This window comes from Spermophilus citellus, assembly GCF_964194105.1.
Source record: "Spermophilus citellus genome assembly, chromosome: 6".
Classification (NCBI taxonomy): domain Eukaryota; kingdom Metazoa; phylum Chordata; class Mammalia; order Rodentia; family Sciuridae; genus Spermophilus; species Spermophilus citellus.
Window position 1 is genome coordinate 74,270,860 of NC_138187.1, and position 23,949 is coordinate 74,294,808.

The following is a 23,949-nucleotide window of genomic DNA, read 5'->3' on the forward strand; positions in this document are numbered from 1 at the left end:
TTTATTTTTTTGAATTTTTTTTTTTAGTTGTAGGTGGACGCAATATCTCTATTTTTATGTAGTGTTTAGGATGGAACCCCAGTGCCTCACACATGTGAGGCTGGCTCTCTACCACTGATTCACAGCCCCAGCCCAAGAGAGACTTTTTAAATGGGAAGAACAACCTGAGAAGAAATAGTCTATAAATTCAAGACTTGCTTTGATCAAAGTGATCTGTCAATAACATAACTGCCTACCAGAAAAATCCCAACCCTTTTGAGAAGAATTTAATATAATCTCGAACACCCGATATACACAACAGAAATTTACCATGCCCGTGAGGAATTAGGAAAAATAGGAACTGATAATAAACAAATAAAACAGGCAATCTGAGCCAGAAACAACTCAGATATTAGAGCTACCCCACAATGACTCTCTAGTACCTATGAAGAAACTTAGAGGAAAAGATTGACAAAATAGATGCTGATGAAGAATTTCAATAGAAAATGAAAATCTATCTTAAAAGAACCTAGAAATGAAAACTATAACATCTGGAATCAAGAAGTCTTTACGTGGTGAGCATTTTTAAACATCAGATTGGACATAGCAGAAGACAGGATTAAAGTACCTAAAGACATTTCAAAACAAAATAATCAAATAGCAAAAAGAGTGAAAAAAATTGGAAGGGGAGGATATAGAAATATGATAATTGTGAGACAGAGTCATAACCTTACTGCATGTGTCATTTCAATCCCAAAAGGGAAAAAGAAGAAAATGACAAAGGCAATGTTTGAATAAATATTGGCTAACAATTTTCTAAGTGAGTAAAGGAAATCAACTCACAGACTCAAAACTCAAAATGACTCCCAAGCAGAATAAAGACCAGGAAAAATTAACATAGAGAGCTCATAATCAAACCCCAAATTAACACAAAAAAAATGCAAGGAAGAAAAGCAAAAAGGCAGAAACAGAGACAGGGAAAAGATATATTATACTCAGAGGAAACAACATAAAAATTATTGGTGATTCTCCAAAGAGAAATCAGGCAAGTCAGAAGACAATGAAATGCTATGTCTAAATGGCTGATAGAAAGTAAACTGTCAACCTAGAATGCTATATGTGATAATTTTCTTCAAAAACTAAAAGGAAAAAATTCATTCCCAGACCATCAAAAGCTGAGAGAATATGTCAGTGGTAGACAGTTTGCATTTGAAAGAGTGAAAGATGTTCCTTAGGTTGAAGAAAAGTGATGAGATGTAAAATGTAAAATTGTCTGTTTGCAAATGACATAATGTTACATATAAAAACCTTAGAGACTAAAAAATAAATAAATAAATAAAAACCACTTTAGAACCAATAATTAAATAAGGTGACAAATTATCTCAGTACAGTTGCAGGGTACAAAAATCAGTTTCATTTCTGTACAGCAACAATGAACTATCAAAAAAAGCAATTAAGCAAACAATACCGTTTATAATAGCATCCAAAAAAGTATGTGGAATGAATTTAACCAAAAATGTGAAAGATCTGTACAATAAAAATCAGAAAATATTGATAAAAGAATTGAATAAGACACAAATACTTGGAAAGATACCTATGTTCATGGATTAGAAGAATTAAAATTATCAAAATGTCCACACTATCCAAAGTGATTTACAGATTCAATGCCATTCTTATCAGAATTCCAATTAAACATAGGTGTAAGAAATAAATATTTGATAATGGGGAAGGGAGCATGGGAGGAAAGGAGGAACTTTGGATAGGGCAAAGGGGAGGGAGGGGAAGGGAGGGGACAAGGGGGTAGGAATGATGGTGTAATGAGATGAACATCATTATCCTAAGTACATGTATGAAGACACGAATGGTGTGACTCTACTTTGTGTACAACCAGAGACATGAAAAATTGTGCTCCATTTCATCTCCTGTCATAACTAATTAGAAAAAATAAATAAATAAATTGTTTTTAAAAAGAAGCATTTTAAACATTGAGAGAAAGAAAAAAAAGTATAATAAATACACAGAGCAAAAATTGTCAGAGCAGAAAGATACACAACTCTATAATCATAGCTTGAGATTTTTACCACACTTCTTTTACGAATAGAGAAAACATCTTTCAAATCGTTAAATAAATATAATAGCTGAACAAACCTACTGACCAACTTGGCTAAGTTGACATATATAGATGACCCATATTGCACCACTGCAGAATACATATTCTTTCTTGTCTATATGAGAAGTATGCCAAAGTAGAAAATATATTAGTCCATCTAAACAAATCTCAACAAATTTCAAAAGATTGAAATGATATACTGAAAGATTAATGACCACATTGGTCATTAAGTAACACATTTTTAATAAAACCACAGTCACAGAGAAATCAAAATAAGAATGAGGAAATATTTTAAGCTGAATGCCAATGAAAACTCACATGAGATACAGAAAAAAAAAACAATTCTCAGAGAAAAGGCATAGCTCTAGTACATATAATAAATGTTTTAAAGGTTGAAATTACATCAATCCTTCTAAGTTAAGAATCTGGGAAAAATTTTAAAAAGGTAATAGTAAGTACTATCCTGTTCACAACAACCTAAAAAAAAATACTTAGGAATAACAAGGAGATGAAAGACCTCTTTAATGAAAACTGTAGAATACTGAAGAGAAATTGAAAAATATCTTAAAAGATGAAAAGACTTCCCATGTTCTTGAATTGGCAGAGTTAATATTGTCAAAATGGTCATATCACCAAAAGTGCATACAGATTCAGTGCAATCCCCACCAAAATGCCAATGACATTCTTCACAGAACTAGAAAAAAAAAGTTCTAAAATTCATTTGGAAGAAGAAGACATAGAATAGCCAAAGCAATTCTGAGCAAGAAGAGAAATATAGGAGGCATCACAATACCTGATCTCAAATTATACTATAGAGCTATATACTAAACAGCATGGTATTGCCATGAAAACAGATGTGAAGACCAATAGAACAGAGTAGAATTCAGAGACAAATCCACAAAAATAAAGTCATCTGATACTTGACAAAGGTGCCAAAAATGTACGGAGTAAAGATAGCCTTCTTAAAACTTATGGGGAAAAGATAGCCTTTTTAACAAACAGTTAAAAAAAACCCTGGATATCCATATGTAGAAGAATGAAACTAGATTCCTATCTTTCACCCTGTACAAAAGTAAACTCAAAGTGGATCAAAGACCTAAGAATTAGATTAGAGACTTTGCAACTGCTAGAAGAACACAGAGGCTCAACACTCCAACAAGCAAGCACTGACTTCCTTAAAAAGAATCATAAAGCTCAAGAAATAAAACCAAGAATCAGTAAATGAGATGGACATCAAATCAGAGAGCTTATGCACACAAAGGAAATAATTAAGAACAGGAAGAGAAACTGCAGAATGAAAGATCTTTCCAGCTGCTCCTCCAACAGGGGATTAATATCCAGAATATATAAAGAACTCAAAAAAAACTTATTACCAAAAAGATAACAAAATCAATAATTGGAGAAAAGAACTAAACAGACACTTCTCAGAAGAAGAAAACCAAATAGCCAGTAAATATATGGAAAAAAAAAGGTGTTCAACATCCCTAGCAATCAGGGAAATGCAATCAAAACTACTGCAATGCCATCTCACTCCAGTTAGAATAGCAGTCATTAACAACAAAAATAATAATAAATGCTGGTGAGCATCTGGGATAAAAGGTACACTCATACATTGTTGGTGGGACTGAAATTTAGCACAATCATTTTGGAAGGCAATATGGAAACTCCTCAAAAGACTACGAATGGAACCATGATAGGACCCAGCAGTCCCACTCCTTGGTATTTATCCTGAAGAACTAAACACAGCATACTATGGTGATACAAGCACATCCATATTTATAGCAGTACAATTTTACAAGAGCCAAGTTATAGAACCAGATCAGGTGCCCATCCACAGAGGAGGGATAAAGAAAATGTGGTACATATACAAAATGGAGTGCTACTCAGCCATAAAGAACAATAAAATTATGACATTTGCTGATAAATCAACAGAACTGGAAAACACTATGCTAAGTGAACTTAAGTCTGAGTCTGGTTTATATGTCATTTAGCATATAAAAGGAAAATGAAAGAAGGTGGGTAAAATGCCAACAAAACAAAAGGGAGATCAATGGAGTAGAGGAAAAAGAATAGAGGGGGATGGAAGAGGGATGGGAAAAGGAAGGAATTGTAGAATGAAATTGACCAAATTATGCTATGTCCATATATGAATATAGCACCTTATTTCAAATCATGAAATTTCACCTTCATGTATATCTATAAAGTATCAGCTAAAGAAATAACAAATAGAAGAAAGACCAGTAGAGTAGAGGAAGAGGAACATGAGGAGGGAGGAGAGGAGGGAAAGAGGAAGTCATAGGGATTGAAATAGAACAAATTGTATTCCATGCATGTATGATTATGTAAACATGAATGCCAATATTATGTAAAACTATAATGGAATAATTAAAATCTGTGAATAAACAAATTTACATGCTAAAAATAAAGGTAACAGTAAGTTAAGGTCCCCCAAAAAAATTAAGGGAAGAAAATTATAAAACCAAGAATAAAACTCAATGAAATAATATTCAACAGAACACATTGACAAAGCTAACAGTTAGTATTTTGAAAAGACGAGTGAAATCAATCCTAGTAAGACTGATGAAGGAAAAAAAGATAGCATAAATTATCAATATCAGGAATGAATAGAGAGGACATCACTATAGACCCTATGAACACTAAAAGATAGTATGAAAATATTATGAAAGAGTAGATTAAATGAGTGAGTTTGAGGAAAAAAAATTACCAAAACTGAAAAAAAACAAAAAGTATGCACAGACATATATGTATATATAAACTAAATTTAACTCACAATTTAAAACTTCTCACACACAAGACTTCTGTCTTAACTAACTTCATGGTGAACACTTAAGGAGGGAATATTGTCAATATTACACAAATACCTTCAGAGAATATAAAAATTAGGGACACATTTGATTTTAAATTGTCACTATTACAACTTGACAAGGAAATTACAAGAAAGGAAAATTATTAGGCAATCTCTCTCAAATATAGGTATAAAATTTTGAAAAAGAATATATTTGCATATCATATCAGGCCATATATTAAAAGAATAACTTTCTGGGTATGGTAGTGCATACCTGTAATTTCAGGAACTCAGAAAGCTGATGCAGAAGGATTGAAAGTTCAAGGCTAGCTTTAGCAACTTAGCAAGGCTCTAAGCAACTTAGTGAGACCCTGTCTCAAAATAAGGAATAAAAAGGGCTAAAGAGGTAATGCCCTGGGTTCAGTCCCCAGTTCCAAAAAACAAATAAACAAAAAACTCTTTTTCATAAGTGTGGTGAATTACATTGTGGATCTTGAACACTGAATCAACATTGCATTCTTCAAAATCCACAATGTAATTCGCCACACTTAAAGAATATACCATCTCAAGAGGATCATGTGATAATTTCAATAGATTCAGAAAACCTATTTTATATCATCCAAAATCCATTTGTGATTTTAGAGAAATTCTTGGAAAGGTAAGAATAAAAGATGTGATAGTTTTAAAATGTTTATTAATTCTGATACTTCTCCCATTGAAAAGTGGGATCTGTATCTCCTCCTCTTGAATTTGAATTGGCTTGTAATTCAACCGATTAACTATGGCAGAAATAACACAATGCTGTTTCAAGGACGGGCCAACAAAAAAAAAGAAAGAAAGAAAAGAAAGAAAGAAAGAAAGAAAGAAAGAAAGAAAGAAAGAAAGAAAGAAAGAAAGAAAGAAAGAAAAGAAAAGCCATTAGCACCCATCTGGATTTGTTGTTGCAAATTGCCATGTAAGAAAAGCTACTCTAAGACTATCTCATTAGAGGAGCAACATTAGGCAATAGCTTGACTGAGCTGTCTTCTAAAAGAGCCAGTATAGTTAACTATACAAGTGAGGGTTGTTGTTTTCTTTCTTTCTTTCTTTTTTCAGCTTGAACCCAAGGCCTCATGTCTGCTAAGCAGGAAGTGTACACTGAGCTATGCCCAGCCCAAGTGAGACATCTTGAATGTTGAGCCCTCAGATGACTACAGTCCCTGCTAACATCTGATTGTAATTGCTTAACAGATTTCAAGTGGTAATTATCATGTTGGGCCCTTTCCAAATTCCTGATCCTTAAAATCAGAAACAAAATAAGATGATTAATGTTCTATAGCCCTAAATTTATAATTTGTTATATAGCAATGGTAATTGAAACAGGAGAGAATACCCTTACTCTGATAAAAGTTATCTACAAAACTTATGTCTAACATTACATTCAATGATGGAATATTGAACATTTCCCCTATGCAGCTGGAAAAAAAAGAGGGTGTCTCTTCAACCACTTTTATTTAGCTTTGTATTGGCAGTCTTAGCTGGGGCAACAACAAGGAAAAGAAATAATAGAAATATTGAAATGAAAAAGAAAAAAACATCCTTCATTCACTTCATTCACAGAATAACTACATATGGAAAAAAAAAGCAAAGGAATCTATTAAAAAAAAAGAATTGATTAATGAATTTCACAATGTGGCTAGAATAAAAATCCATTATTTTAAAAATATGTCATATTTCTATGTGAGCAACAGGTAAAAAATTAAATGTTAGGAAATTAATATTTTACATAACACAAAATATCAAATATTTATAAATAAATCTAACAAAATGTATAGAATACTAGAAGACTGAAATCTATAAAACACTGCCAGGATAAATTTCAGGAGAGCTGAATAGAGATAGTCTATGATAGAAGATAGGCAGGCTCAATTTTAAGAGATCATTTATTCCTAAATTAATTATACAGCCAATGAAATACCAACAAAATTACAGCAGATCACTGGGGGAAATAAATAAACTGATTCAAAAGTATATATGGATATGCAAAGGATCTACTATGCTTAAAAAGAACACAGAGGATTTGACCTACCAAACTTTAAACTACAATAATTAAACCAAGGTGACAGCAAAATTGCTAAATGCACCAATATAAAAAATTAAAAAGTCAGAAAGAGACCAATAGAGTTACTGATAAAGGAATAGGGAGTCAGTATACTGTGCTCTCTTATTTTGACATGTTTAAATTTTTCATAGTTATAGGTTTTTAAATTGAGTATAAAAGCAAAATAACAGCAAGAAGAAAAGAACAAGTTATCAAATGGACATTAAGATAAGGAATACTAACAGTCATTAATATGGTATTATGTAAAAATGTGGATGTGTAACCGATGTGATTCTGCAACTTGTATTTGGGATAAAAAATGGGAGTTCATAACCCACTTGAATCAAATGTATGGAAGATGATATGTCATGAGCTTTGTAATGTTTTGAACAACCAAAAAAAAAAAAAGATAAGGAATACTAGATGAAGGAGGGGACAATGTCCTCAATGACATCTCTGGGGTAAAGAGACTGCTAGAGTTTATAAAGATGCTACTCAGTAATTTTATGAGGGACTCATTAAGATTCATGTTTTTTGAATTCTTCTAATATATCCTAATTTGTTATCTTTGAATGCAAAATTAAATCCAGTTCATTTAAAATTGGATTTTTAAATAATTAACGTAAACTGTATCTCTGGATCTCCAAACTTGTTATGTACCCAAAAGTTTCGACTGGATCAAGAAAATTTAATAACCTCAAAATTTATCTTTGCTCTTCTCCATGTTTACACATACCTGGTTCCCGTGTTTCCCATCTTGCTGTAAATCCTCTTCCATTACTCAAATGGTCAGCATAGAGATGAAAATAGAGAGCATTGTCACTGCTGAGGATTTCCTGAAGAGGTCTGGAGCCACAGAACCTTCCAAGTGGAAAGGCTGCAGAGGAATCTCCATCATGAATCTGAAGAAACTCATGTGGGCAATCATTCACCGATTCTAATTGGAAAAAAATCAAAGTGATACGCAGGACCTAAAAAATAGAAAAACCATGATATATTATTTTCATGTCCATTATTTTAGAATTCATCTCCCATTTCTTAATTATGCCTCAATATGTATAGCAATTCTACAAATTAAATGACTTGTGTTAAGAATTGCTAAGACCGAACTTCAATTAATATCAAAATATATAAAAAGATCTTTGAGGAATGCTAGTCTCCTTGATTTGATCATTGCACATTGTATACAAATATCAAATTATCATACAGTACTCCATAAATATGTATAATACTATGTATCAATTAAAAGAAATAGATTCACTTAGATTTCATTAAACTGGCAAATACATCAAATAAAATCACTTTGAATATATGTCTGACAGGGTTTCTAAATCAGTGTAATGAACTATTTGAAAAATCTGTGAGTTACGTTTAACTAATATTGCTATGCTTAAGAATCTATATTGTGATCCTATGAATGACCTACACATACATTCTTCCTTTCCCATCAGGGATGAAGAAACCATGGGAGTCTCAGGCACATAGCCCAGACTGATGTACTAAGGCATAGGCTGAATAGGCACAGGGCAGATGTGCATACAGTCTAAGTGTTCTCAGGGGTTGGATATCACTAAAGAGTGAGCAATGCCAACAGTAAAGAATGGAAATAAGGTAATAGAAAAAGCACTGAGTATGCAAGTAGAAAAGAATAACATGAAAATGTATCTCTGAAGTAAACTGTTAGAATGCACAGACTTCAAATATAGTAATATAAAGAATAAAACAGAAGATTTTGTATGGACAACCTCATTTAAAACAAGTAACCAAAAAAGACTGCTTAATTTTCACCAGAGCTTAAAATCAAAGTGTTCAGCTAGTAAATAAGAATTTCAGGAGATTTTTGAAATTCTATGTAAGGGCATTTTAAAGATATTATCCATCATTACATCATTTCATGCAGTGAGACAATTTAAATGATAAATAAATGTTAATTTATTGAATTATTCTGATTTGTACCTATTTTCTGCTATAATTAGATACATTATTGTGAAAGAAAAATATATAAAACTACAACAATCAGGAAAAGACCAGGATAATTTTTCTTACAAATTGGTAATAAACATACTTAAAATTTTTCACGTAAGAACTTCTTCTTGAAAAAAAAAAAAGTCTTTTCAATGTCAGGAAATAGAATTAATGAAAACTAAATGGAAGGAAGGAAATTCACATAACATACTCACTGGGAAATTTGTTTTGGAATTTATTCTATTGTGGAGTTACCAGACCCTAAAGAAACCTCCCTCCACAAGGGAAAATAACATTTCTGACCCCTTTACAATGTCCTCTGTGATACTAGTCTGCTAGAAAATGTAAACAGAATTTCAGGGGAAAATCTTATCTACTCAGACATATATATCACTTTCCTTTAATGAGTCCAAGAGTTGATTGAGAAATAAATACTTAATTAAGTAATTAATGTTGGATATAATAGCACAGAAAACTTGGGCTCAGATCTTTATTTTAAGAGTTAAGTATTCACATAGCTTCTTAGGGTTACAAGCTTTGGAGACCCAATGGCCTGGGGTTGAGTCACCACAAGCCACTTACAAACCACGTGGTCCTGGTTGAATTTCTCAACTGCTCAAGGCTGCATTTCCTCATATGTAAAATGAAGCTAGTAATTCCTATCTTTAGGGTTCTGGAAGTTAAAAATGCTGTGATGTATGTGAATAGCATAGTACTTGGCACAGAGACATTTTATTTAAAAAATAGGTCATCTTAATGGCTTGTGATGGATATTGCATAATAATCAATATACTAATATGAGTGGTCATCTTCAAACAGCATTGTCTCAGTAACAACTAGACTTTATAAATTAACTACTAGCTTGCAGTTAGTCATCCAATGTAGAGAACCATTCATTCCTAAAGCATGGATTTTGGAACCAGACAAACTTGACTTTGAAATTCAACCATTCCCAATTATAAGCTAAGCAGTGTTGGGGGTGGGAGAACTTCACATTGCTTCCCTTACTTTTTGTCGTTTCATCTACAAAATGAGGATATTATTACTTATTTCAAAGAGTTAGTGTATGATGAGAGAAAGGTTGGGAAATATCTAGCACAAAGCCTGGCATTGAGTAAAAACTCAATATATGACATTTGAATTATCATTATGTATATTTTATGCAATATATATTCAAATATTATTGTGCATATTCTAATATGCAAATGAAACTGTATTTACCTTTCCCTCTTCAGTTCGGATAACCCAGAAGCAGTTAACATTATGAACATAACCATCATCGGGGCTCTTGTAGCTGATTGTTCCATTCATCTCTGAGAGCGATCCTCCACAAACTACAAAGGAGAAGATGAAGAACTGTGCTTTTAAGAGACTCCTAAAAGGAAGAGTCTAGGTAACTCTGGCCTGTTGTTCCATTCCCTTTTCTCTGTCCCCTCTTCTGTTGACTCCCAAACTCCATCTTTTATTCAAAGTCTAATTTAAATATACCATCACTTCTCCACGAACCTTCTCCATGAACCTTGGAGAACCTTGACTAGTTTACCTCTATGAAACTTGACTTAGCCTCACACAGTTTAGTTCATAGCTTTAGTTCTGGTATGTTTTCTGCCATTTGGGTTAGTCATGTATCCTCAACTAGAAGGTAAGCAGAAACAAGTGGAAACAATGTTTTATGCTCCTATATTTATCAACTGGGATCACCAGGGTGCTAAACACATGGTAACATCTCATCAATGTGTGGATCCAGAATTAGGAGTAATAAGTGAGGGATGGAGCAGTCAGAAGAGACTTTATGAAGGAATTATTATGGAAGAAATTCGAGGAGGCTTGTGAAAAGAAACATCACAAATTAAAAAAAAAAAAAAAAAACAAGTGGAAATACTCAAATAGCACATGGTCAGGCAGCCAGAGTGATGTCTGGTTTAAACAAAAGTATTTCTAGGGAAGTAGTGGAAAATAAGTTTAGATGGATAGGGTGAAGGCTGGTTTTAGAAGATAATTGGAAAACCTCCCCAATTTCTACTTAACGGCAATGAAAAACCAGTGCATATTCCAGAGCAGGAAAGGGATGTGATTACATGTAGTATTTTAAGGAAATCTGATGACTTCTACATGAAAAATATTCCCTTAGAAAACTAAAATACCTTAGCTTATATTTTTTTGATTCAGAAAGGGCAGAACAAAATGGTAAATACTAATTTAATTCTTTTGAAGAAAGATTCTTATGATTTAAATTGGGATACATAAATATTTGCCTCATAAATTCTATGTCACTCCTACATAGAGAGAGTTAGTTCTGAGCAACTGGAGAAGAACATTGGTTCATTCAGAGAATCTTCAGAAGGACTTGTGATACTTCTAAGCTGGGAGTACGTGTGGTATAAGAAGTGGTGACCATACCTTGCTGGGGAATCTGACAGTGAGATCCAGTCCAGGAACTTGTGCATTCACAACTAAAAGCATTAATGCCATCAATACAAGTTCCCCCATTCTGACAGGGGTTGCTGGAACACTCATTGATGTTTTCTGTGCAGTTGACACCAGCCCAACCCGGGTCACACCGACAAAAATAACTAGATACTGTGTCCTAAGGAGTCAGAAAAAAAGCACAATACCATAAAATAAATGGATATACCACAAAATGAAATCAACCCAAATAACAAAGAAAAGTGACACTACTAAATGTACTCAACAGGACTTGAACCATATTAAGTATTTTCCAGTAGCCCAACTTGTAATTAGTTTGTTTAAATGACAATTGCTAAGTATAAGTATTCATATTTATCTGGATCAACTGTAGGCTTTGTAAGTCACTGTAATAAAAAATAAACTGTTTTTCCTGGGAACTAAAGCTACTACCTACCTTTTATCCAAGTGTTATTCAAGGTTCCTTATCTTAATTTTCAATCATTGTCTTAAAACTAATATAAAAATTTATTTTCTAGAAGTGAAACTAAAATTATTTTCAATCACTCTATTTCCCCACAAAGAACAAAGGACTCACTATGCATTGCCCATGTAAGCAGGGGTGACTTAGGCAAATATTACTGAGTTGCACACATCCTTTTGGTCCATAACCATTTCCAGTATATCCTGGGAGACAGGTGCAAAGAGGTAATGAACCTGTTCAGAAATAAAAATGTAAGTGTAAATATAGGCATCCTCCCCCATTAAAGTGCAATGATAAACTCAGGTCCTGATGTCTAGATAAGAATCCACCAATGTCAAGTTTATATATTCCTATGGACAAAGAAGAAAATATTATAATCTTTATTTTTCTGTTTTTTTAATTAAAATTTTAAAAAATCATTAAATGTCCCCAATGCTCTATATGCATTAGCACTAGTACTGTCATTTCACATACCTGATTGTTCTGTGTACAGATGAGAGATATGCAAGAGAAAATGGGGGTTCCTCATGGTGGAGGGGTCATCAGAAGACAATAAGATGCCTCTGATCATTTCTGTTAAAACCACTAATATACTCCTCCCAATAGCCTATAACAGGTGCTACTCTATTTATTTACAAGTTCACAAATGAGAACAGAGCACAGACAGGTTGACTTGACCAAGGATACACAACCCAAATATGGAGGAGCCAGGAGCATCTGTACATGGAAGGTGCCTACAGCACATTGCACAGAAGTATAATTAGAATGGGAGGTTCACATATTCCCAGTTATGTGGACATTCAGATTTTATGCTGCCAGTTTTACCCAGGCAATTCATCACTAAATGAATTTGAGGCTTTAAAGAAATTTTGCAGTGAAACTGCAGATTGAAGGTTAATACAATAACATAGGTAAGTGGGAAATCATCAAAAACTTCTACTACACTTATTTTTTCCCTCTAATTTAATATTTTTTTCAGTTGTAGATGGACACAACACCTCCATTTATTTTTATGTGGTGCTGAAGATGGAACCCAGCGCCCCACACATTCCAGACGAGCGCTTTGCCACTGAGTCCCAGCCCCAGCCCTCTCCCACACTTCTTAATGAGTTCTTCATTTCCATGTTACAAAACAAAAACAATGACAAACTCAATGGTCTGGGGATTAAACTTAGTCAAAAGGACTTGGAATGATTAAATCTATTTTAATATGAATCAATATTCACTGTTAATTATGATGTATATGGGATAATAGCTAAAGACAGTGTGAGAGTATCATAGGATCTTCATGCTACCACTTTTTTTTAATAATACTTATCCTAGTATTTTAGAAAATTTTACTAAATTTCATGCCCAGATATTTTCAGATTTCTTATTTAACAGCAAAAAGTCATATCTTATTGAAGAAAACACATGTTCTTTCCATTGTTGTAAAATGGTTGAAATAATACATGGAAATCAATATGGCAATTAACTTAAACATATTCCTCCCTTAGCAAATACTATTCAGACAAACAGAAAACCTTGCTGAAGAATTAAAGAAACAAATAGAATAAATTCTGCAATATAACAGATTGATAACAGAATAGTTGATGATATAAATGTGTTTCAGTCTCACCTTATATTATTTGCAAGATTGTTTTAATAATAAAACACTTAGCTTTTTAAAAATAATTGCTGAGGGATGTATTCTTCATAGTTAATTATTTTTTAAAAAAATATTTACAGAAGGGAAATGTAGTAAGCAACTCCAATGCTGCTGCAGCTTTGCCTGGACATGTTTTAAGGTTCCTGGGATAAACCTACGGGCTGCAGTGAAGAAAATCAATTTAATCGGGTGTGGTGACACATGCCTGTAATTCCAGCTCTTTGGGAAGCTGAGGCATGAGGATCACAAGTTCAAGGTCAGCCTGAGCAACTTAGCAAAAGCCTGTCTCAAAAACGTTAAAAAATAAATAAGAACTTCTAGGAATACAGCTCAGTAATAGAGCGCTCCTGGGTTCAATCCCCAGTACTGGAAAAAAAAAATCAAAAATATGTAAAGTGCTACTTGGGGTCATTCACTATATGACTGTCTTCTATATGAAAAAGGAGATACATTTGTATCTGTTTTAAGCACATGATATGTATAGACTCATTTAATCCTTGGAAGAGCCCTGCAAGGTAGGTACTGTGATTATCCCATTTCACAGAAGAACTAAAGCACACAGAGATTAAATGTCCTGATGAAGGGAACACAATTAGAATATGGTAAAGCCAGGGAGAAATACAAGTCAACAAATTATGCTTCTAAACACATCAGCATGCTGTTTGCCATCTAAAGAGCATTTAGTTGCAAGTATATGTGTATACATATACATATATATACCAATACACACACACACATATATTCTTATATTATGTACACGTATGACAAGTTAATTAAAAAATAAAATATTTTGAAATAGTAAGAAATATAGCATATTATTCAATAAATAGTTCTATGCATTTGGACAAAAATATCAAGGTCAATTTCTATTTAATATAATAAATATACAAGTTCTAAAAAAATCAAAGATCTTAATGCAGAAAAAATATCAAAGTATAAAAGAACATGTACCTATTTTTAAAGTCTCAGTAAGATAGGTCTTCCTAAATATGAAACCAACAAGAGAAATAATAAAAGGTTTATTTTTAAAACTATACAAAAATTTTAAACTTCTTATATAGAAAATACCACCACAAAATTAAGAGAACAACATGCTAAAAAAAAATACTTGTAAAACATAAGACAGATAATGAGATCATGAACCTAGTACATAATGAAATTTTACAAATCAATAAGAAAGCAAATGAGAAAAAGATATGAACAAACTAGAAAAGGGGCTAGTAAAATATGAAAATTATTAATATTAAGAATAAAAAGACCTTGATAAAAACTAATTTTGTTTATAAAATTGACCAAGATGAAAAATGGTAATATCTATTATTGTTAAAGGTAAAGTAAATATATATATTTTCATACAGTAAACATATTTTATGTACTATTTGTGATTATATACAATAATACAATATCTCTCAGAGATATTGTTATAGCAGGTGAATCTTCTTTTATGCAACACTAGAGACACTGGATCATACTAGATCAATTTTCCCCTTATTTCAGCTGATTCACAAGGCCTGAAACAAAGATATTTCCCAGACTTTCTTTGCAGCCAGGGTCAGCCATACGGCTCAATTCTACCTAATGGCAGAGAAATGGAAGAGTCCTTTAAAGGGAAGTAGAATTTCATTCTTCCTCCATTCCTCTTTCCTGTTTGCTGAAATATAGTCATGAATTAATTAGGTGGCTTAATTACCTTGGGAAATAATTCCTAAATTAAAATAGATCATTAAAGCTTTATTATATTTTTAAAAAATCCAAGCATGTGGTTTTATTATGTGGATTAATTTTGGATTTGATGCTCAAGAATCAAAATAAGAATTTTGTGGACAAAAGATCTTATTTTTTCAAATGTTGAATTGATTTGTAGGGTCATAGTAAAATACCCAATGACAAAGAGAGAAAGAGATGAGTCATTACCTAGAGCTGAGGAGCAGGATGCGTCTGGGTGGCAGCCTCCATTATTGATCAAGCAGATGTCTATGGGAGTGCACACTCTTCCATCACCTACATACCCTGATCAAAGCAGAGCAGTGTATGAGAAATCATATTAAGGGTAGGGGAGAAAGAATGCCAATCTTAGAATCAGATACCCTAAGTCACCAAGTAGAAATCTCTGGCATCAAAGATATAAAATTGAAGTGTCAAAAATAAAATACTATAATTGAGAAAAAGAGTGACAAAATATAAATGATGATCTAGGTTGACTCTAATGAAAAAATTATATATATATATAAATATATATATATATGTGTGTGTGTGTGTGTGTGTGTATATGTAATACATAGTTTATATATAAAATATAGTTTCCTCTTCTTGAAACTTATTCTATGATAAAACTGGTTAGTTTTATCACCATACACACACATACACACACACTCACACACACATATATTATACACACACACACACACACACACACACATATATATATATATATATATATATATATATATATCAATGAAACTACTGGTATACCTAGAAATATTGTTGTTTCATGTTATTAGAAGTTGCAAAATTTCAGTTTATTCCTTAAAACTCTCTGAACTTCTTGGATACTAATTTAGTTCAGATGAAAGAGTAGCAATAATAACTTCTTTCCAGGAAAAAAGAAAAACTAACATGGATTCCATGCCTGTGGTTTAGCAAACCTCACATGTAAACCATCCCATTAGTATACTATATTAATAAATTACATGTGAGAACAATATAGAAGATCTGAGATCTACACAAAAAAAATCAAATTCTGCGTTATCTCAGTGACAATTTCACCACTTTTAAAGACTTCCTTCCTGTTTTCTATTGATATTAATTTTAAAAAATCCTTCTATAGTTGTAGTTATCGAATTTGTCCTAAAACACCAAGTTAGATGAAATGTTCTATACTATTCAGTTTCTGTTGTTGGATAGAAATCATATTTAAAATACTGTATAAGATTCTGCTTTCAAATGTATGTGTTGGTAGAAATGACAGCAGGAAATCTGGTGCAGTACCTGGTGGACAGCTTTCACAGTTGAAAGATCCTGGTGTATTCACACACCCAACAAGTGGAACCAAAGAACAGCCACCATTGTTGATCTCACATTCATTGATATCTTGACAATCATATCCATTTCCTTGCCAGCCTAGAAAAACAAGAAGATGTGAAAGGTTAGCTCTATACATAAGTCAACAATGAAGAAATACAAAGATTTAAAGCATTAAAAATCTACTTTACTAAAAGAACAAAAAATATTAAAATGACATGTACCTGTCAGATTGCCAAAAAAAAAAAAAAAAAGTTTAAATTCTTAGAATCAAATTCTGGCAGAGTATGTATTCTTACATACTGCAAGTTGGATATTTAATTAATATAACCAATTTGAAAAAAAGATCTGACAGTATTCATTAAAAATTTTAAAAATATATATCATTTGACTAAAAATTTTTCTTGAAACTTATTCTGTAATGATAAAACTACCCAGTATATTAAAATGTAGGTAAGAAGATATCTATTTCAGCATGTTTAATAGGGAAAAAATCAGTAGTCAATAGGGACATTGCTGAATTTCTCATGACTCATCTGTACCACTTACTACTAAAAATGATTTTAATAGCAGACATGCCCCATATCACTTACATGTGATGTGCACACTCACATTGAAATAAATTTTTGATGCATATTGTAATTGAAAATAATTAATTTAATATTAATATGCAGAGTTGGAATCCTACTCCCAATTTAAGGAAATAACAATATGAAAACCTGTATGTGTTTTTCAGTGTTTCTAAGGAAAATGGATAACTAATTTTATTGAAGGTGAAGAGAGAGAATATTATTTCGGTTTAGTCATTCCTGTTTTGTTTCATTTTGATAACAAGTTTGTATTATTCTTATAATTCAAGTTATTAAAATTATAATAATGTTTAAAATTTTAAGCTTTATATCCTTGGGTCTATGTAAAAGTCTCCTCTAAGAATCCTGATTACTTATAAACTACAGAATTTGGGGAAACTTAGTAAAACAGGACATTCAACTACATTCCAACACCTCCTATGAATGGTCTTCGTATTACATGTCAGTAGTAGAAGGAAATTGGTTCTGGTGTCTTATTTAACTTCTCCAAGCCTTAAGTTTTCCTATTTAAAAATGTGAATAATACTAATTCTACCATGACTTGTTTTTGTTGTGGTTGCAAGAATGAAAACAATAATTGCTTACCTTTACACAGTGCCGTAATGATTCTTTCATAAAAGAATGGCTGCTATGATGATAATCTGTTCTCTACTTTCTGAGAACATCCAGGGAGAGAAGCCTTGTAAACTCCCTGCAGCCTGGTGAATGGCTTCCAGAGCACCCAGCACTGAGTTTTGCTCATAGTAGATGCCCTACCATTATTGTGTTGAGTGGGTGATGATCTAGTACAGTTACAGAGGGAGGAAAGAACCCATGTTTTCAGCAACTCAACATATGGCCTTTCCTGGAGATTGGTGTCTGTGGGGTTATGATAGAGCTGAGCATCCTTATTTATATGAAGGTCATAGGGGACTCAAAGGACACACTCAGGCAAGAACTACTGGACTTTAATGTAGACAAAGAATCACTCAAGTTTGCAAACATTGGATTGGTATGAAAAATAGGACTATGTATTCGTTTCTTGACCACAAGTCTAGTTAATTGATGGTCTTGGCAATAGAAGGTTAGAACTTTTAAACTCTATGGCTAATGCTGCCCCAAAATTTGACTCTAGCCATATTTTGGAGAAAAATTCCACCTCTATTATACAAAGGTTATAGTAGTATGATAGTCTCAAGCAGAAGTTAGTAAAACAGGACATTCAACTAGATTCCAACACCTCCTATGAATGGTCCTCATATTGCACATCAGTAGGGGAAGGAAATTGGTTCTGGTGCCTTGCCTGCCTGGCATGCAGACATAGCATGTGGTCCTGAGAATGTACCTGTTGGACAAGCTCCACAATAGAAGGAGCCAGGAGTGTTGAAGCACTGTGCAAGTTCCGAACAAGGTGAAGGCTGGAAGCTACACTCATCTTTATCCTGTGTGCAGGAGATACCGTTCGACCCAGTTGTCCACCCAACTTCGCAGATGCAGGTGAAGTTGGCCTGGCACGAGGACAACAGAGTAAACAGAGACAATCAGGAAAAGGAGCAAGAGAAGTCTTTGAAAATCTCACCAACCCCCAACTGTTTATGGTCTAACATTCATTTCCATCAAGCCAATTGAATGGCTTTTCTTTTTCTTCCCCTGTGATTTCAGCATTTAGACTAGACCATGGGGAAAAAAGGGGGGGGACATCATTATTTCAGAGTAAAAGACTCCTATAATTTATCTTTTTCCTTACCAGGAAAAGAGCAACAACAATCAAGAACAGCAAGTCAATATAATTAAAGTCAATGTACTCACCCTGCTATGATTTTTAGAAGGAAAAACACCCATATAGACATAGACCTTGGAAAATTCAATTCTATTTGTTTCCTTTTTGAAAATCTATTCTTTCCTTCCCATCCTCCCCTCGACCCACTCCTCCCCCACCATTCCACCATTGGAAAAAATAACATTTTACATCATATGAACAGGAAAAATAATAGAACTTTTAAGTTCCAAAGTTCTTCTAAACAGCCAAACTGGCCAGGATTGGGCGAGCTTGTGGGCCAGGAGCTATGGTCCCCAGGACCAGGCATAGAGGAATATCAGAGAAGAAGACTCATGGAATCTGCAGCAGTAGAGGAGCTCAGGGCCAGAAAAATCCACACTCAAAATTACATGCTGCTGACAAAGCCAATCCTTTTTGTGTTTTCATGTCTTGTCATTGTTAAAACACACAAGGCCAAGGGAAGGTAAAGACTCAGAGAGACTCATAAAGGAATCACAAAAATTTAATATTTTATATAATGAAATCTTAAACATCTGGCTCCAGTTTTCTGAATATGGCATCTTCTCTCCCTTCCTGTGCCCTATTAATGTGCAGGGAATGACTTCCTGTCTGTAGTTCTATTGGGCAGTTGTCCTGCACAGTCAGTACAGGAAGGAGAAGTAACAGCCATGAGTCCCATGAGGAGTTATATTTGGGAAAGGGACCCACCACTCCAGGTTGCTCTCGGTCCAAATCTTCACAGATGCCGTGGCCACAGCGCTTCTGAGAGCCCCCTTCGCAGTCATTATATTTGAAGGCACACTGGGGTCCATATGTTTCAGGTGTGCATATACAACTGTCGGTAACACAAGAATGTAATAACAGGGTTTATACTTAAAGGATAATGTCTATCTCTTAGCATCAATTTTTAAAAACCACTCAAATTGCAAATTGATGATATTAACATGGAATCCTAATGCAGCAATGTAGATTGACAGGCTGGAACTCTGGGAGAAAAATCACTGTTCTGCTCTAGGCAAAGATTTATTAAATGTATTATCTTCACAAATAAAGTATTAGAGAATCGTGACTTAATATCTCAAAAGGCTACCTCTACAAATTCTTCTACTATCAAGTCATCAAACAGCACTTTCAAAGGTCAGACATCTATAAACCATGGGTGATAAAGGGAAAGGGAAAGGGAAAGAGGAAGATCAGCAAGTTTATTCATCATTCATTCTGCTGGACCTTCCACTAAGCCCAGGTGACACTGACAAAACTAATGACTCCAGAATGCTCTCCAGGTGGGTAAAACCCTGCATGCCATATGATATCCATATCTGAGTCTATGATGATTAATCTCATATTACAAAGCATGATAAGTCTTCTATCCATAAAAGATGTAGTCAATATGGTGACATTTCTTTCATAGTCACATTTTAACTCACAACAAAATGTAATTATTATATATGATACCCAAGGGCATTTTGTTACTAGAAGATTTCAGACCAATAATGATCAAATAAAGAAAGTTGTTGAAGACATTATTGTTCTTCAGGTTGATGAGTCAACTTTACATTTGCACTGCTGCCTTAAAGGGAAGTGGTAAGGTAGAAACATGGGAAGAGAAAGGGACAGAGGAGTCACAGAAGCCTAAGTTTATTCACACCATCTGAACACATCTGAAGGAATGGAGGAGCCCAGAGGTCACCATTTATCAGACTCCAGCAGCATTGGCAGAGCAAGCCCTCCTGAAAAGAATTGACCCTCTGTATCAGGGGACATAGATAAGGAAGAGGGGGACCTGCATGGCCTTGCTTGCCTCCCATGCCTGGCAACAGGGTCTAGTTTCTGAGTCTTCTGGAAAAGGGGCCATTCTACAAGGTAAAGAAACCCTTTCAACAATGCCCACTGAGGTTCAAGGAGCTCAGCTAAGATCTACAGATGACATGGGAATCACATGACAGGAAATCAGGTTGGCTGTTTGAGAGGATCAAGAGCCACACCCTGGTGACAGGATGTGGCATGTGCATGATGGGCACCAGAAACAATTGCTGTGGTGATATCCTTGGTCAGTTCCTAAGGAAGAAGCAATCAGAGAACATGGCCAGATAGTAAGATAGTGGCGAACAGTTTCCACGAACTCACATGTAGGGTTACCAGGCTTAGCAAATAAAAATTGAGGATGTCCCATTAAATTTTTGAATTGTGGATAAATGAATATTTTTTTTGTAGAAATGTGAGCCATGAAATTTGCAACATCATATATATTTATATGAAAGCTATTTCATTAATAAATCACATTTACCAGTATTACAAGAGTGCTTTTTCTCATTTAAGACAATATCATGGATGAATCACAATAAATGATTAAAGTCAAGGAGAAATTCAGTTCTTTCCTTACCGAGAGCTACCTATCTTCCCCTCATCTTTTTTCTAGACTTTTCCTCATGTGTTCTCTTCCCATTTTTCTTCTCTTTCTCGTACATACATAGAAAATGCTTACAGAGAACTTAATTAGATTTAGGGGGATTGCAGAACTTTTACATTTCATACACATTTGAGCATTTGATCTAACTGCCTTTATTACTAAAACTCTATTTCCACACCACACCACACACCTGCAAAATTGTTTAAAATATCTTAAAACCAATGATTACTAGCTTTCTGAATCTAGTTTCTTTCTCTCTCTCTTTTTTTTTTTCTTTCTTTTTCTCTTCCTTGCTAAGTCTATTTTCTGGATATGAGAGATCTGTTTGGGAACCTCTGGGACACACAGTACACAGAGTGTACTAATCACACATGAGCACTATGTTCACGCCGGATTCTAAAGGCATTCTTTTTTTTTTTTTTTTTTTTTTTTAGCTCATGAGAGGTTATTTATTTATTTATTTTAAAATTTTTTTAATTTGTTACACATGACAGTACAATGACCTTGACATATCATACATTTGAATCAGATGGGATATAATTTCTCATTTTTGCATTCCTCTGTAGGAAGTGCTCAGAATTTGTGTTTATCTTATCTCTGAGCACTTAACCACAGGTAAATGAGGAAATTGTGGTCCATGGACCTGCAGTTGAATCCTCTTTTTCTCCTCCTCCTTCTCTCCTTCTCCCTATTGTAGTGGGGACATGAGTGAATCTTAACCCTGTACTCTCCTTTAACCAGCTACAAAGTAGACCTCTTTCATTTAAATTTAAATAACATAAGAAGACAGGAGGGAGAAGGGAAGCCAACCAGACTATAAGCTTCCCCACTGTGATCTCAAGGTAAGTACTTTAATCCCATTTTACAGACACATGCTGCCTATGGCCACGGAATTGACTATTGATAGAAGATAAACTAAAACCCAGGTGTGTGTTACTCCTGCACCATTGTTTTTCCCTGTTACATTTCCCTGTTCTGAAGGTGAAGTTAGTATGAAGACTTTGCACGTGTATGTCTTTTTAACATAAAAGTGTTTGAATGTAAAATGTATTTTTTAAGGAGAACTGATACAGCCTTTAAAGAAAAAGAATAATTATATACTTCCTACATGAAAATAAAAGCCATGTGTATATTTTAAAATGACCCCAATACTACTCCTGTCTTAGTTATTAGTTACTGATTAGTTACTGAGGTCACCTTTGTAATAACCTTTTATCACCAACTTGGTTCCAGCAGAATAAAGCTAGGCTTTTCAGACTTCAGAAACATTACAAGTGCATTTGGCAATTGAGATAATGTCAAAGATGCTTCCATAGTCATAGTTTAACTTATGTTAGAGTCCATGGTTCAATATCAATATACTGACTAACTGAAAGAGATAATAAGTTTAATACTTAACTACCACCTGAGTTAAAATCAGATTATCCTCATCGTCTAAGCTTGGCATGTTTTAAAATCCACCATTGATATGAATGAAAAGAAAATATACTAAGCATCATCACATTCCTGGAGAACAAATGCAAATTGTTTTGTTTCGCTTTTTCCTAAAAAGCCTTTCAGATCTGAACCCTAAGTATATAACATCCACCATCCATGGGTGGCAAGTTCAGACCCCAAGGGCTATCTTAAACACAAAGTAGGGAAACGAGATGTATCAATTCTTCACAATAAAGAGGCCATAACAATATTGAGAAGTGGCAAAATACTGTTCTGTTAGCTGTCTGAGGCAGTTGGGGGTAAGACCTCTAGAATGAGTAGGAATAGATGATCATTTTTCTTGTTCTTATTACTTTATAAAATAATTTTTGCCAAAAACTTGTCTATGAAAAGAGCTTCCAATTAATTAGTATTTGCACAGTGCTTTATCTTTTTAAAAAGTCTTTACAATTATGAACTATTAATCCTGTTAAATAAAAAACTCCATTTTTATCCCCAAGTAAATCAGTTCTAAGAGTTCAAAACAAAACAAAACAACAAAACAAAACAAAACCCTTGAAGGAGGCCTCAAATCCAAAGCAAACTTTGTCCATCATGAGCACATTTTTGCAGATCCAGATTATTCAAAAGTGACTCAAGTTTTCCTTTGGCAAATGTGTTTTGAAGTTTCCCAGAGGGATTTCTAGTCTCAGTGAAACTACTGATTAATAAGGATTTAGCCTCACAAAATTAATAGGACTAAAGAAAGCCTCTAAATGCTCTCTGTTTCATTACGTGCAGATTACACAAAGCAAGAATTAAATTTTATGCTCATGGATTTTTAAAAATATTATTCCTTCAAAAAGTCACCATGATATGCATCCATTCGAGTGCTTAAGGCATAGGAAATCAACTGGGATTCCTGAGGCTTCACTAATCATCCTCATATCAAGAGCAAGAAACCGGATTTAAATGTTCTGCTTCCTGATGTCTTCCAGCAAATCTATGAAGGGCAAAGATTAAAAGCCAAAATCATCCCCAGAGCCAGCAGATGGAGGCCTTATGCTTTTTACTGCAAGGTACAAGAGATTTGGGACTGCTCTTGCAAAGTTGAGGCTTTAATTTAGAAATGCTGCTCTCAACAAATAAAATGGTTTCTCTCTCCCAACTCCCTTCCTGTCTCTCTCTGTTTCTCCCTCTCCTTCTCCTTCCCCCTCTCCCTTTCTCATATGTATGTATCTGGACATGCTATAAATAGCTATGAATGTTAAAGGT

The 23,949-nt window shown here is 33.9% G+C and overlaps 1 protein-coding gene across 1 annotated transcript in view; it reads right to left on the reverse strand.

Annotated features, from left to right (window-relative positions):
• CUBN (cubilin) overlaps nt 1–23,949 on the reverse strand; it is a 307,889-nt gene that overhangs the window by 275,300 nt on the left and 8,640 nt on the right. The window contains exons 7-14 of the mRNA XM_081299156.1: nt 19,557–19,683; nt 18,414–18,576; nt 16,467–16,598; nt 15,393–15,488; nt 11,945–12,063; nt 11,341–11,527; nt 10,162–10,274; nt 7,712–7,946 (exon numbers count right to left, since the gene is read on the reverse strand). Of these exons, the coding sequence (XP_081155282.1) occupies nt 7,712–7,946; nt 10,162–10,274; nt 11,341–11,527; nt 11,945–12,063; nt 15,393–15,488; nt 16,467–16,598; nt 18,414–18,576; nt 19,557–19,683 (1,172 nt within the window). The remainder of the gene's footprint in view (nt 1–7,711; nt 7,947–10,161; nt 10,275–11,340; nt 11,528–11,944; nt 12,064–15,392; nt 15,489–16,466; nt 16,599–18,413; nt 18,577–19,556; nt 19,684–23,949) is intronic.